Genomic DNA, 17313 nt, shown 5'->3' with positions numbered 1-17313 from the left:
AATAATTTACGCATTAGTAGACGGGAAAGGTGAGATGAAAAGGACCAAAAATAAGCTTCAGTCGAGTGAAAAACTGTTTTCCAGAGGTGTTGGACTGAATCGATGTTCGAACTCGATGGTCCGTCGAATTTTCCACTGAACGGACCTTTGGACGCAGACCTTTGTATTGACGAGAAATTAACTAAAAAGGAAAGTCCTTTAGAAATTATGAACGGTAAAAGTATTCAACGCTTAGAATGGTGTTATATGTCTTGCGAAATAATTGTGTAAAAATATGTAGGAAAATGTTCGGATATTTTTATCTTTGATAAATAATGCATTTCTCTAATGTTATTTAGTTAACTTAATTTGATAACTAAAGTTATACGAAAATGTTTAGACTTTTTAAATTTCCATAACCATGAAAAGGTGCAACAACGTATAGTTTTAATCAACTTTTATGATTTATCTTAAACATTATTGTCATGATGTAAAACTTCTTAGTAGGACATCCAGGTCATAAACAAGCAGTAAAATAATGAATAAAGTTCTCATAAAAACCTGTCTTGAACCAATCATTTTGAGGTGGAAACTAGGGGTGTGCAATGCGATCTTTAAAGTATCGACTATCGATGACACGTCATGCAAAGACAAAACAAATAACTTGTGAATTTAAAAGGTAGTGATATTTTTCTTTTAGCAGTTATTAAAATATCACAAAAGGACTGTGTATTTTCTTAAAGGATGTGACTATGAATTGTTTGATGTAGTTGTTATCTACCTAGTTTACAGTTAAATTAATTAAAGAAATATATAAACCACTCAAAATAAATCTATACTAATATTAAAAAGCTGAAGAGTTTGTTTGTTTGTTTGAACGCGTTAATCTCAGGAAGTACTAGTTCGAATTGAAAAATTCTTTTTGCGTTGAATAGACCATTTATCGAGGAAGGCTTTAGGCTATATAACATCACGCTGCAAATTTAAAGAACAAAGAAATAATGGAATGTGTAAAAAAAACGGGGAAAATTATTCATCCTTGAGGGCTTCAATGATGCCCAAAATAACTATTCCACGCGGACGAAGTCGCGGGCACAGCTAGTAATTGCATAATGCCTTTTTAATGTGAATAATTTTTATTTAAACATACATACATACATATGATCACGCCTAAATCCCTAGTGGCTTAGTTATAGAATTGAAATTCAAATAGTGACAGGTTGCTAGCCCATCGCCTAAAAGAGGAATCTCAAGTTTATAAGCCTATCCCTTAGTCGCCTTTTACGACATCCGTGGGAAAGAGATGGAGTGGTCCTATTCTTTTTTGCAATGGTGCCGGGAACCACACGGCACTGCCGGGAAACACACGGCACATTTATTTAAACAATGGATGTTAATTAGTTTTTATAAATGAAACCAGTTGACATTTCGTCAGTATTGTACCAAACACAGTTGACCTTTATCTGTGCTAGGTATATATCGATACAATAAAATTTCTCTAAATTGTACATCCCTAATGGAAGCATTGGAAATCGAATAAACCGCGTTTCGATCCAGAAGTCATTATCGGCGTGTCGGAGGTCACCCATGACAAATGATGCGTAGGAATCGCTAGTGAACTCCCTTCATTAGCAACAACATTAATTACTAGCAAATCCTTAATGAGAAAATGTTCGTTTCTTTACATTCCTCTACTTTAGTTAGATTTGTAATTTACATATGTACCGTAGTTGAACTTAAGAGAGAAGAGAAATGCGATCCACATCCATACAGCGAAGCCCCACACAAAAGTTAGTAAAATATGTTTGTTGATGCAAACACCAGTAAACATGAATAAAATTCTATATCAAAACACTCGCTCAAAAAATATAACAGTAATTTTTGGTCGTACTCAGCTTAACTCCGGCTCCCTTCCCTTAGGTCCCGTGAAGGCTGAGCCATCCTATCATGAGAGAATCGACTCAATCATTCGTCAATCAAAAGCGCAGAGAGAAAAAGTCAGATATATCGAAACCGTACAAACCAGAAAGAGACATCAATGCGATTGATCGATTATCGACGGAGTAATAACATCGGCCATAACAAAAAGTAACAGGCGAATCGAAAATCGGCGTATTGCGAGATTTCAGATAAAGAAAACGTTGTCTCTATAAGAGTGAAAGAGACAGATATTAGCCAATTTCAGAGGAGACGAGAGAAGCATAGCGTACAGTCATGCGCATAAACGTATATTTAGAGAGTTTTGTTTCGCGTGCGTGCCGCATTCGCAGTACCTTATTGTTGGTTCGATACGCTACAACCACTATCAATTTTCTTCATTCTATTAATATTGATTACTATAATTTTATTGTCTTCAGATAATATATCAGTCAGTTGTATGTTTAATAAATAAAACACCGTGAATGGTTGTTGAATTATAAAAATATATTGCGATGTTTTAGTTTCGTTTAAAACACGTCACGACCATTTATAAGACATCTCCACATTATTATATATTTTTTTTGTTCCAGTGATGTACCAAAAACGACTAAAGAAAGAAAGGAAACAACGCCAGCACATCCAGGAGCAACTGGAGATGGAACTGAAGCGACGGCAGAAGATCGAGGAAGCGCTCAAGCAGTCCGGAGCTCCTTCCGAAATCCTCAGGATTGTTACTGGTGAGTTATTGTGGATATTATGCATTAAAAGTCACACATAGATGTTATGAATATCTTATAAAATCTTTTTTAATATTAGGTAGTATAAGGCTGTGTGTGTCCGACACTGAAGTTGTCTTGACGAATTTAAGTTGCTTGTAGCAAATATTGAATACAGTGCTAGTGGAGTTTTTGATTTAATTTAGAGAGCCTGGACAAATGGAGCTTTAATAGTTTGGACTACTAAGAATTGGTATTCTGTACTTTATGCCATGAAAAATTTTAAGGTCGGTTAGTTGTTCATTCTTCAATAACTAAATATATGTATATTGTTTTATATAACACCTTCGATACTGAACAATAACTGAATGGCTGACAGACAATGCTAGTAGAGATGAAAACCAGCATGTCTTTCTTTGACAAGATGCGCATGAAAATTATCTGTCTGCTAACTCGTAGAGAAATGTATTTACTGGTTTTGGCTGTGCATTAATTAATAGTCAGTTTCATTTGTGCAAGTATCACAAATTGGGTAAGCAATTACTTAGGAAGTAGGCACACATTTCAGCTTCGATTGAAATATGTCAAGATTTTCAATACCGTCAGTATCAGACTATTCAACAAGTTCCAGACTATGTGCCCCTGACATGTTAACTTGCCGTCTGTCAAACTATCTACGTATTAACTCAACTTTACCCATACGCATTTGTATATCGCATCATCGATCGAGTACAAAGTTCAACTCTGAATAATCACGTTAAGAATCCTTTTTGATTGTTGACGAGGGTGATATGTAACTTTAGTTGCCAAGTTTATGTGAAGTGCGTGACGTAAGAAGGGCGGGTAATCGCTGGTGAAGGCTTGTACTAATCTCCGTGTCAGGAAATCGTTTCGCAGGCCATTTTCAGCGGGAGCTATGGATGTACTAACACGCATTTGAGTTCAATTTCTTACATAATAGCTCATCAATGCCCCATAAACATTTGAAGACTCTACAAATAAGTGGAACAATCAATTTAGTTTCTTCAATGCCTTCGATCACTTTTCCATGACAAACTCATTTTTTGTACTTGTACAAACTCATTTTTTCTTATATCATAGTAGTTTTAAGGTATATTACTTAATTTTCTAATAGGCTTTTTAAATATCAGTTTTTGACGTATATTATCTTTCACAGAGAACCTGACGCCTTCATCGCAAGACACGCCGAGATCGGAGCGAGAGAATGGATCAGAAAGCAAAACGCCCAGTGCCGAGCCCCCCGCCTCCTCCCCCCCGTTCCAGAGAGACCCCCCGCGCACCCCTGATAAGCCCCAATGGAACTATCCTCCACCGCCAGTGGATATCATGAGCGGCGGTGCCGCTTTCTGGCAAAACTATTCTGGTGGGTTAAGCGAATCTCACACGATGAGGGAAGCCACTGCGGCATGTGCCAGATGGGCTTTTATATCCTCTTAACTTGAAATGAAGTAAAGTAGAGAGTGATTAAGCATCAACTCAGCAGACACTATACCGTATCAAATTCACTCATCGTGTGAGAAGTACTTTATACGGACAATGTCAATAACAAGTATGAATCTTACTTTTGTGTAATCGCCTACACAAACCAAGGTTTTTGAGGATTGTGTTATTATTTATTATTAATTTGATGAAAACAAATTTTGAACTATAATAGTTATCATAATATTAAAATACACGAAATAATAAAAATAATCATAAAGTAATAAGTGGTATGTTTTTCAGAGTTTTTCCGATGCACATAAATGATATACTTTTTATTGCCTCTGTCTGTACTACATACAAACAGCAATTTAATTTTTTCTTGGATGATGGTGAAGTTTATTCGATATTTTAATCTAGCTTTCTATATCCTTAGGTCAACCTTAACTCTAGTTTGAAATATTGTTTAATAACTGGATTACGACATGAAGGTATTTAGTGAATTACGTCCCTACAAAGCCAAAGTATTGAGAAAATATTTAACGAAATAAAATTAACAATCAGTGCCCACTACATTCCACCACAACATTTCAATGGTCATAAATTCGCTTTATTGAATTTCCCAAATGGATTTTCGCATAAAATGAATATTAGGCATCCGAATAAAAAGAAAAAATCGACATATGAATTTATATTCATCATATTGCATACCGGCCGCGTATTGGAAATTCAAAGTATTTAAAAGCTCGGCGAGAGCTTTTGTGTGGATCCGGAGATATTTTTTTCTATGTTTCTTGAATTGGAAATATATCAATTATTATTCTTTTGTATGATCAAATTGATGACATTAATATCTAAATTCAGTTTAAAAGTAATGCCTTCTAACGAAAATGATGAAAAGTAGCTCAGCACAGCAGTTAAATGTATCACAAATAAAGATTATTACAGAGTACAAGAATTCGAAGGCTTATTTATCATAGGCTTAACTAAATAATAACTTTTCTACGTTATGTATAGTTTTACCACGCATAATTTTGACATATTTATTTACGTGAGATATCCTTCGATATTAACAATGGCAATTTGAATAAAAGTCCCAGTACACACGACTTTCAGGCAATAAATAATAAAGGTCGGTGAATGAATACGTAGTTTTATTCTCTGTATCCGCTTTGTGGAAAGCCCAAAAATTTCATTAAAAATGCACCGGCGTGCTTGCAGTACGAATAGCTACCGACTGTTTGAGTTGCATGCATAGATTGACTAGTGTATCTGTTCACCCTTCCAACAATCATCACTACATAGTATAAAACAAAGTCGTTATTTTAGTCTGTTTGTCTGTATGCTTAAATCTTTAAAATTACGCAACGGATTTTGATGCGGTTTTTTGTAACAGGTCACTCTACCTTCAAGAGGAAGGTTTTTATATATAATAACATTTATAATTTTGCACCCGTGCGAAGCCGGGGCAGGCCGCTAGTACACAATAAAGAAAAAAAAAATACCGACAAAAACAAAATATTTTTGTTCTTCAATTTACTGTTTAAACTTTCGGAAAAATATCTTATAACTTATATCTCGATTATGAACATGTTTCCGCAGAAAAATCTAGAGCTACAGCAGTATTAAAAGCGTCAAATCAAAAGACGGCAAAGTAATGAACAACTAAATTGCAAAAATTGCAAATCCGTAACAGCGAATAGGTTATTCATTCGCTTTAGCTTGATAAGAACAAGGGGCGATGGTATCGCCAACATTGATACGAATTTAACCATTTCCTGCATTTCGCCGTGCTCGCCGACAGACGGGTTCAAGTAGAAATTGCAACTAATTTAAGTGTACCCTGACTCAAGTATGGAAATACACGCGAGCACGCAACTACGTATAGAAATGAGAAATTCATTTAGAACTTACCGGTATACTTCCTTCCTTTCTTGCTGGCCTAGATAAGCAGTCGGACTCGGAGAGTCGATTTTGATAGTGTTATCGGTGGGTTCAATTATATATATGTATGTATAATATTGTTTCTAGGTTATCAGTATTAGGTATTGATAAATCGGAAGTCGGTTCTCTGAAATTGGGCAAAATTTGCCTATTTATAAATGTGTACCTTATTACTAATAAATAACAACCCGAAAAACTATATTTCCTGTTCTAAAACAAAATAAGAATAAAATTTTCACAGAAAAATATTAAAAGAGGGTTGTAAATATAAAAAGGTCGGTAAGAGAAAAACAAAAATTAAAACTTGGAGCTTTTCATCAACTTTCCTCAGTGCCGACGGTGAAAGAAAATACATATTTTGTTATTCTTAAATTAGAAAAGTTTTTGCTGCTCATTTTACAACAAATCGAGGTTGATTCAATAAAATACAATGCCTGTTTAAAGTAATTAATTAAATATTGCAAAGATAACGTATAGTCTGAGAGGGTCAAATGTATAATTAATTTATAATTAGTAATAAACTTAGTATACAACTAAGAAGATAGTATTTTGTGATTAATTAACATTACAAATTAATACAAATTAGTTTATTTAAGGTGCTGGGCGTAAACGAGCTTTAAATAAATGAATGGACATTATTGTTGATTTTTAGTGTAATATTCATCTAAGGCCACATAGTTTCTTGGTAATACCATATATAAGATTTTTCTTTAAAAACTTCAAAGAAAAATCTTTATCTATAATCTCCAAAATTTTATTTTTTGAAAAAACACTAACATTGCGAATAAAACCCATTGCTAAACAAAACATAATAAATAAATATCTCCACTTATATATTTTAACCAAATAAGTCCATGATAGGCAACCGCCACAATGCGGCTGTATTACTTCAATATAAACAAAAAAGTTAATATCGTCAAAGGTTTCAAGCGCACCTGGGCGGTACAATTTTATTTCCATTCATTTTACAAGCTCACCTAAAAAGTGACGGGGAGAAGTTTCCTCTTTATTAATTTTTCAACTTTATATTACACGAGTAACATCGGTGATCAGAATACTGCTGCTACATTGATGCAACATATCACAAATTCAGTATAACTTTTTGTGTCGAATTGTCAACGAAGATATGTTTTTTATTTGTCGTCTCCCCAGATAGAGGATTATGTAATGATTTATTTATAATAAAAATTTATTAATTTACATTATGTAAAAATAGTTATTTGGGTATGCCTAATGTAGTAGCATCTAATATTCAAACATTCACTAACATTGTTATTCTTTAATTCATATTAGATAGCGTGAAACCATCGAAAGTGCTTACTAAATAATTTGTTTTAATTAACTCGCTGATTGGTATTTGAAGTGAAGTGTGTCCGAGTCACGCAGGAATCAATTGATAAAAAAGTCGAAAGAATTTGTCTAATAGAAAATCAGAGCAATCAGCCTGATTGGATATGGTTCGATAGAGTCACTACAGTAGCACCTTGGGTTTGTTCGAGTCCTTTTGTTAAAGTCCGAGGACCTTTACCTGTTCCACTGCTCCCTCGAAAATTTACCTTTTTAAATATACTCCCCTTGCATCTGCTATTTTGAACCTTCTTTCTCGTATAAAGTAATATACATATTAATGAAACGACGAATTCGGTAATTGATATGTTTTTATCTCGCAAGATTTTATAACAGAATGTTAATTGAACTATATCTGTATCATGTTTTCTAGAAATTTCATTTGCGAGACCTATATAAAATTATAATGTAATTCATATTGCATTCATATCTGATTAAGCAATTAGAAAATTCAATTAAAATGACAAAACAGTACTTACAGGTTAAAACGAGCCTAGTCGTCTGAAAGATGCCAGAGGAACCCACCAACTACCCTTTGTGCACAAGCGTCTCAAATTCTCATCCCAAGAATTAATCGTCCCATTTTTCTACTTTTAAAAACCAGTAATTAATTTGGCTTTAACAACCACCAGGTGTCGATTGCTCAAAAATCTGAAAAAATAACAAGCAGACTACGACTTAAAAAGCTATCAAATATCAAATTATAATTTTTAAGTGAGCACAATATCATCCTGTGGTAATACTTGGGTATCTCTTAATGTTCATTACTTTAAATGAAAGTTTATATATATATATATGTATATAGACTCTTTTTTAAAGTAATAATAAACTAAAAATATCCACGGTTTTGGGTACTGATTAGTTACAAGAGTCCATACCCATATGCGTTTGTAATAAGTTTGTAAAAAATTCTTTAATGATATTAAAATTTGGCAAATATCTAAATTCACTTGTTACTTCGACCCCTAAAATCAATTTCTGTTTGGAAAGCATATTCTGCATCTTTTTTCTCACTGCATAACCATTTTATCATAACGAAGTTTTTGCAAATGTTTTTCGGCAGTTACAAGTGAAAGTCATTCTATTGTTATCGCCAAAAATGTGCATAAATACTAATGTTATAAACAATTTAGCAAAAATCGTGCAAAATAGACCTAATCAATTGTTTTATTTCAAACTCACTCAACCATCATAGTTATTTCAAAGAACAAATAGATTATTACTTTCAAAAGAACCGGCAATTTTATTTTAAGAGTGGCAAATGCAAAATATTACGTATTCAAACAGACCTAATGGGACATTTAGGGGTGGCAGCGAAGTGAAACGGCAAAGGCCGAAGCTTTTAAGTGTATAATATTTAATTGTGACGCCCTAGGCGTATAATCTCGCCCGGGATAATAGGTTTCTGTTTCGGGACAACCCTCAATAGGCGACACTTGCGAGTGTGATGCCCTGCAGCCACTCTCCGCAGATACAAATCCGATTATAACCCAGTTTTTCTTTTAAAGCGATGTATGTTTTTATAAATAGATGACTGCTGGATATAAATACGAAACATTAAAATCAGTTACAATAAATTTCAAATACCTTTTATGAAAAGTGAAAGCTTTTTGTTTCATTTTGGATGAATATTGAAGACATTGTAATTTTAGGCAAATTCGCAGAATCTCTTTTGGACACTCGAGACATAAATTGTAAACGAATGTCGAGAAGAGAAATTGAATTCCCGTTGAGAAAATGTTCCATCAAAGTAAGCAAAAAACGTGATTCCGTTTATATCTTTTATATCTCGCAAATTGCAGGAGGCGGCAAGCGTTGCATGAAATTGAATAAGCATATTTCGTAAAACGTCGACGTTTTTGGAGACAATTGCCTTACCTCACCTACTCTTGCCCCTTCACGAACTTTGTCAATTTTCCTAAAATCTTATTAGAGAATCTCTTGAAACGTGTTTAAATTTTCATATGACGTATTGCCGTTGTTTACATCTCCATTTCTATTAATTTATTTTTCTAGTAATTTGTTTACATAATAAGATTGATGAAAATATTCAAGATTATAAATAAATTAATAGTGACATTATTTTATATCTTACTCGTATTTTATATTTTAACAATCAAACGAATTTTAAATAATTATTAAAACCTGCGTACTTTATTCTAATTAAGAACCTTAATTACAGTGTCGTCAATAGAATTGCACCAACCCTTTCCCGCCCAATTTAATAATCTCGCACGATGTTGCGAATAGGTTTTTACTGGAAGGGAATATGTAATATTAACTCGAATGGATGTAAGTCCGTTTGAAGTGAGTGCTTGGTACCAGTCCCAATACTAATCATATTTTCCGGAGCGACACACTTCTGCTTTAGCGTTGTCAATTTGCTCTGATTAATTATTATAACAATTCCCCAGTCTTTATAGGGCTTGATTAAAAATATCTTAGTGGTAAAGAAATAAAAGTATCAAGATTGATTTGATTATTATGACAAATAATAACATAGTTCTCTTGTTTGTCAACAGAATCTTTGGCGCAAGAATTGGAAATGGAGCGTAAGTCCCGACAACAAGCCATGGAGCGCGACGTCAAGAGCCCGCTGTCCGACCGCGCCAGCTACTACAAAAACTCTGTCCTCTTCAGCTCCGCTACTTAGCTACCAAACCCCGGGGCCGACTACCCCGAAGAAAACGACAAGGACGTCGACGAAACAAGAAAACCCATGATCAGCGTCAAACCTGAGTTCAGGGAGAAATGAAACCCAAAGATTTTGGTGCCGATACACCGCACGTGCGTTTAAATCCGAATGCTCAGATGTAAAAAATTTCTCATATTATCACTTTGGCGTCTACGGATCTCGATGAAAATGTACTTCCCATTATTGAGATTAGTTTGTACATATTGTTATTCGCGTTGTTTAAACGTAGACTTCGCGGACTTCCTATGAAGTGTCGCGAACTCTTCTTCCATAGTGAAATTTGTAAATATTTCTTATATAATAGATTAAGAACGATTTTTGGTGATTCACGTAATTTATACGTCAACATTTAAATGTATTATGGGAATACTTTTAACCTTATCATTAAATGCCATATTTATCAATTAAGTATCCTTATTTACTATTTGTATATCAAAATCGTCAGGTTTTCCGTTTATTACATGGTTCGTACCTACATTTTACATATCATAAGCTGTATTGATTTTGGAATCGATTTGAAACAATGGTTGGAATTGATGAAAGGCTGGTTTTCGATAATTTTCCAAAATTTTGTATGATGAGACTGTATTAACTAGTCTCTCGGTTTTACAAATGGCAGATATTTAAGTTCCTATGAAACTTTTCTTTAGTAAATAGAATCATTTGATATGCCAGTAAAATGAATGAATAGGTAGGTACACATTTATTTAAATGTTCATGATAAATGTACAGTCGCGTTCAATACTAATACGGTGAACTTCACAATTATGTAATTTATTCAATTTTAGTGCAATGATTAGGTGTAACTGAAACTAGTGTATCTTCTAAATCATAAACATGTAATATAGTTAAGTTAGCGGTTTTATTAAACATTACATTTTTACAATTCTTTATTGACTGAACCGAGAACATTTTTGCGTACAATGTAAACTAAGATTTTCTTTATATTTCCTGACGTAGGTGTTGTATAAATAATGATAAAAGCAGTATCTCATATCCATAATGCAGAGTCGATGTACATGGGTAGCGTTCTACACTAAGTGCAGTAGTTTTAACCTATACATATTAAAGTATAAAATAGTGTTATTTATATGATGATTAGATTACGGAATGACTTTGAATGTCTAAAATAGTAATCGTAAGGTTTAGAAATTGTATTTAGCATTGAATTGGCGCTTGGCTATTGATATGTTATTGTTATTTTTAACTCGCATTTAATTGATTGTCATTTTAGCAAAAGTATGTAGTAAAATAGCAATAGTTGATTTTAATCCTTTATTTAGTTTGGTGGAACCCAATTTTACCCGAAAAATAGTCAGGCGCCGATTAAAATGGTTGCTTGATGCAATTAATTTCATATTATCTGTAATGGGTAATGAAACGTAATGGATAAAACTTAGTTGTTACTATAAATGTTTAGCTGAGCATGTGTGAATGTGTAAAGATGCATGAATGTGGTACTTTGTATCAGTTACTTTCATTTTACTACATAATTCGTATATTGACTGACGGGCAATGCCTTTCGACACCTTTGTAATTATTTGCAGTACTATTTAGTACTTAGTTCTTTGATAAAAAGCTGAGGCTTCTCAATGTACCTTTACTTTGTAAATTGGTTCATAGATGGCAATCCTTAAAAACGAGTATTATTATTTATTTCTATTATAATTATTATTAATTTTAATTAAAATTGTGTGTGTGCCTTGTATTGTAGATGAAAATATCGAGATTAAAAGTGAAAATTATCATTCTGTCTTATGATTTTACAACCTACCAAGACCTCATATACCACCTAATTTAGGTTTTTCTTTACACCCTTCTGGGGAGGAGCCTGAAGTGATTCTTAAGCTCCTATAACCAATATTCTGAATTGGGTAAGTCAGATTTATACACGAAGCGACACTCGTCTAAATCCGTAATCTTGGCAGGGGAATGGAACCCATACTGGATGATGGTTACCTTTCTGTAGCACATCCAGTTGCCTGAATGTGCAAATTTGGTGTTGACGATGAGGAGTGTGTGAACGGAAACCGTGATATAGGAAGGACAAACTAGAACGTACCTTGATCAAATTGGGGACATAAATATTTTGCATTCAATGTCACTAGTATGTTTAAGAAGATGTATCTAATATTGTGAGGTACCGTCTGGTTTCCGAAAAAGTAGAACACGACCACTTCGCCTTTCCTATGGATGTTGGCAAATGCTGAATGATGAACAAGCAGTTAAAAATAGGTATTGAACCTTATACCTGATATACCAAATCTTTTCACAGTTTCAATAGGCAAAAATCTAGACAATGTAGGCTATGGTACTAATTGTAATTCTATGAAATAAGTTTTTGAATCTCAATACCAGCATAAAGCTTAACGTGGCCATAAAAGTCTTTGCGAGACTTTTGACTCGGTTCACCCCAAAGGAATAAATACGTTATTATGTTTATAGATATGTATGAAAGAAGTATTTACTTTACATGTACGCATAGAAAGTTGTAAACAGTAAAAGATTAAAAACTATCAGCAAACCTGTAATGACATAAATCGAAAAAGCAATAAAACTACAATGCCATAAAGCTGGAAAGTAATAAGAACACCCCGATTTTATATTGGAGTTCACTCGCGCCCAATCGCCATTTTAAATCCTGTGAAATCGGAAAACTTCATATTTATTGCTAATAGATTTTCGGCCGATGAGCACCGGGTTATTTGGGATGCAATTTTATTTTGTCCATATGAATGATTTTTATATTTGGCCGCAGGGCGGGACCGATCAGCGGCCTCCCTTCGATTTCGGACATCATGCAATCGTTGACCCCTGCGATGGAATTTCACGAAATATGTTTTGATCGACTTCTTGCTTCGTTTAATTTCTAAACGAACTTCAGAATTTCAAATGCGTTCGATTTGATGCTCTAAGAATTTGATCAAATTGTGACAAAATGTTTTTAGCCGCTCCAAAAGCCGCAATTATATACATAACAACACATTAGATACTAAAATAAAAAAAGTAGGTATATGGATCCACATTGTTCTGAAAATTTGTTACAGTATATAAATCGGTTGCACACAATAAAATTAGATACTACACTACACTACCAATGTTTGATAATGACACCGCGAATGATCCAAGCACCGTGACCGTACCTCTTACAAAAAAATACAAGTATGTACCTATATAAAAATACTCGTAAAATTACCTAACTAGTAGATAAATCCTACATTTTGCTATAATCGTAGACCTAAGGTAAGTAGACTGATAAATTGGGATTAATGCGGAAAAAAAATTTTAGTAAATTTTTTCATGTTAGTATTTTTAAGAACTTGTAGCTCTTTCTGCTTAAGCACTTAAATGTGAAAATGGAATCGAGTATTTCAAATTTAGATGCGATGCAAATGACAGAACTCCCTCTGTAAAAGGGTTAAGATGTTTTGACAACTAAGTGAGCGACCGTTAGTCAGTAAAGTACCTAATTCCTGCCTTATTAATTCTCTCAATTATTTCTTTTTGTTATAAGATATGATTTCAAATCGGAATACCTAATCACACTGAACAGAAATGGAATGAGAACCGAGCCTTGGTGAACTCCAACTGAGACGAAAAAGCGTTTAGTATCACCAAAAGCTGTACTAACCAAACAATTTGAGTCACAATACATGTGGCTAATTTCATCAAATATATTTCGGGACCTCTTCAGACTTTACTGCCCACCTGATTATCGCTCAAGGAACATAGTCAAAGCCCTTCTTTATATACAAGAAAAGGAAATGCAGCGGCGTGATCTTCCTACCTATATGAACTGAAATGAAGATAGATGTAAAAAGTAGATATTAAATGAAACTTTCCGCAAAGCTACCTTTTTTTTATACTTTTAAACTATTTATTTTTTATTTTTTTATTAACGTTTTTTTATTATGACGTGAAATGAGACAGCGATAGTGTATCGCGCGAAATAAACGTCATCGCACGTGCCAGCCTTGGTAGCCCCAGTAGGCTTATACTCCCCTCTGGAGAAGCTCTGAAGGTGCGTCTATGACCACGATTCTGGATTGGGTAAGTCAAGTTTTTACACGAAGCAATTCCCATTTGACCTCCGCATATCCGCATTCCATATTGGATCCAGTACATGGTTAAAAATCCAGTTGCCTGAGTATGCAGGTCCCACATAGGTTCATAACTCAAAAAGACATTCATCATTGGTACCAGTTACATGGCCACGGTAGGATTTCAACTTATGCTTCACTGCATCACGCTTTTGACAATTAATTGATCAAGCAGATCTTTGATCAAGCAGATCTAACTTGTCGGTAGTCACACATTATGTATTTTTCTGAAAGAAATCACAAAACATTTCAAGTTTTTCAAATACTTACTAATTTTCATTGTACGTTTTATATCCATTTTCTGCTTTATTTTATTGTCATGCACAATAATGACTGATCAACAAACTAGCACGATGATAGAAATAACACAATAACAACAGTTCATCATCGACTACCTGCGGTTTACTGTTTCCTTTTACACCCCTTTAATTACGCATAGAGGTAATAAAATCGCGTACGTCGGAGCAAAGGGAACGTGCAAGACACAATAAACAGAGCAATAGATCACTCTGTAACATAGCTCAAAGTTATTTAATTATCGTAAGGAAAAACTAATCCGAGGCGAGAGCGAAAATTACGTGGCGTTGGCAGGTGCGTGTGTCTCGTGGACCAAATGCACAGGGTGTTCTACGAACCTTCTTGTTAACAAAATATAAAGCTAAAACAGTGTCTAACATAGTTTTAAAATATATAATTCGAAAAAAGAAATATATAATCCGTTTCTTGAATTAATTAGGCAAATGAAATTGGTTAAAAATCATGACAAATCTTTTTGTTCAAAAATGCATTTCTAAAATGAAGTATGGTTAATTTTAAAAGCAATTATTATCATATCCGTTAATTAATTAAGCCTTCTGTTCACTTATCCATTAATTCCAACAAAATACGTATCTAGATTGTTTATCTTCATTTCAGTATCTAAAAAAATGGACTTTACCACTGAGTCTCCTTTTATTCATGAATGGTAGGTATTAGCAATAGAACATCAATCAAACATCAAAAATGATTTCGCTGAATCTTTATGGACACACCTTTGTATTTTTTTTTGTACAGATTTGCACCGTGGTTGAATGACACCCAAAGTTCACATAAGAAACATAAGGGCTTTATGTTTGAAAAAAAATATTTTATACTAAATTTTATCGAACCTATGACTAAAACTTTCCACTTTTGATAAAAAATTCGACATTACATGAAATTTAATCTTAAAATGTCAATAAAATCTATACGATCAATTTCCTTATATTCTTTATGCCCAAAAACATCATCCTGTAAATAGGTGCCATACTTCAATAGAGACTACGGGCGGCAAGAGCTGTCTCGTGCGACAATATTTATGCTCGCAATATTAAGTCTGCAACGAGTATTATACTGTTTCTACATACCGACACATTTACCCCTACGATATTAATAGCATGTACTTATAAAGATCGTATCTCAAAATTAATATAGTCGATCTATAAACGACTAACAAGAGTTGCTCATGAAAGGTTAAGATCTAGTTAAATGTATTTTACACAAGTGTCATTTTGTTCCTAGAGTCTTCTGATGAACAGAATATTTTTAGGGTAGTTATCGATGCCGTGTGGTTCCCGGCACCATTACAAAAGAATAGGACCACTCCATCTCTTTCCCACGGATGTCGTAAGAGCCGACTAAGGGATAGACTTGGGATTCCTCTTTAATGTAAATCCCTGCCAATCTAAGGTCTGCCGCGCCGATGGATGCATGGCTAGGGGCGAGCCTAGTCTCGAGCGTGCCACTTCCGCCATGGGGTTGGGCGACCCCCAGGTAATGGCTAGCCTTACCCTGGCATGCGGGGCTCTGCTGGGGCGGACAAAATTTTTCCCTAGCGTCTCGTGGGAATCGCATTATGAACCTTAAAAAGCATATAAATGGCGGCGATGGTGTCCGCACCCCATCACGTCTCGTTCCCGGCGGGAGCGGTATGCGGTCTGCTGAAAGCCGCTTTGCGACGATGAATGTAAGAGGAGGAATCAAGGATAAGATTGAGGAAGTATGCCAGATGATGGATGAAAGACGTTTGGATGTGTTGTGCGTGAATGAAACGAAGCGGAAAGGATGCGACGCGACGCAGCACGGCCCTTACACGGCGTATTGGTCTGGAATTTCCAGTACCAGCCGAGGCTGTCAAGGGGTCGGTCTAATTCTTTCTGCACGAATGGCTGAGTGCGTGAATGAGTATGAGTGTGTCAGCCCTCGTCTTCTATGGATTAGGCTGAAAGTTGGAATCACTCGGATCTTCGTTCTAGGTGTTTATGCACCTTGGGATGTGGGTTCGAGGGGTACAACATCAGCAAAAAGCGAAAACGAGGAGTTCTGGAATAGTGTAAGAGAAGTATTGAAAGTTACCAAGCCAAATGAGAAGATTATTATGTTAGGTGATTTTAATGGATGGGTGGGTGTAAAGCGTGATGGATATGAAAAGGTGCTTGGTGCGTTTGGTGACGAAAAGGTGAATGATAATGGAAGAAGTGTATTAGAAATTTGTCTAGAGTGGGATCTTTTTGTGTCGAACTCAATGTTTCAACATAAAGAGATCCACACCTACACAAGAGTGGAAGGTATTTCAAAAAGTATGATAGACTTTGTGATTGTAGATGAAAGATTGAAGAACAAAGTGCTGGATACCCGTGCATATCGCGGTGCTGGCATTGACTCGGACCATTTACTGGTGATATCCCGGATAAGGGGTATCTTCAATCGCTGGCGGCACAGGGTAAGGGAGCAAACCAGCGCTTTGGAAAGAGTAAAAGTAGAAAATTTGCAAGATATGGATGTAGGTAAGAAGTATATTAATAGACTGAAGGATGAATTTGAAGATTTAGAGGAAATGAGCGATATTGAAGATGGATGGAAGGAATTTAAAGAAAGAATTGTGAAAGTAGCTGTTGAAGTGTGTGGTGTAAGTAGAAGAAGGAAAGGAAAAAATCACAAAAATGCGTGGATGAGTAAAGATGTGCAAGAACTTGTGCGATTAAAGAAGAAAGCATGGCTGGATTTGTTAGCAGCAAAAGCTAACTTAAGAATGCAAGAGGTTATAGATGAAGATGTGAATGAAGCACGTAAGGAATATAAGAAAATGAAAGATTTGGTTAAGAAAGCTGTGATTAGAAAGAAAGAAGAGTATAAAGAGGATTTTGATAAAAGG

General features: G+C 34.8%; 1 protein-coding gene across 4 annotated transcripts in view; it reads left to right on the top strand.

Moving 5' to 3' along the window:
• Nucleotides 1–11761, top strand: part of LOC106132440 (dachshund homolog 2) — a 144998-nt gene extending 133237 nt beyond the window's left edge. For all 4 annotated transcript variants that reach the window (XM_060947907.1, XM_060947906.1, XM_060947905.1 and 1 more), the window contains 3 exons: nucleotides 2490–2636; nucleotides 3793–3999; nucleotides 9869–11761. In XM_060947907.1, the coding sequence (XP_060803890.1) occupies nucleotides 2490–2636; nucleotides 3793–3999; nucleotides 9869–9999 (485 nt within the window). In that variant the 3' untranslated portion in view covers nucleotides 10000–11761. The remainder of the gene's footprint in view (nucleotides 1–2489; nucleotides 2637–3792; nucleotides 4000–9868) is intronic.
• Nucleotides 11762–17313: the final 5552 nt, after the last annotated feature.

Source organism: Amyelois transitella, chromosome 14 (assembly GCF_032362555.1).
Source record: "Amyelois transitella isolate CPQ chromosome 14, ilAmyTran1.1, whole genome shotgun sequence".
In the NCBI taxonomy this organism is placed as follows: Eukaryota; Metazoa; Arthropoda; class Insecta; order Lepidoptera; family Pyralidae; genus Amyelois; species Amyelois transitella.
Note: the sequence above shows the minus strand (reverse complement) of the source record. Positions and strands in the feature narration are given on the sequence as shown.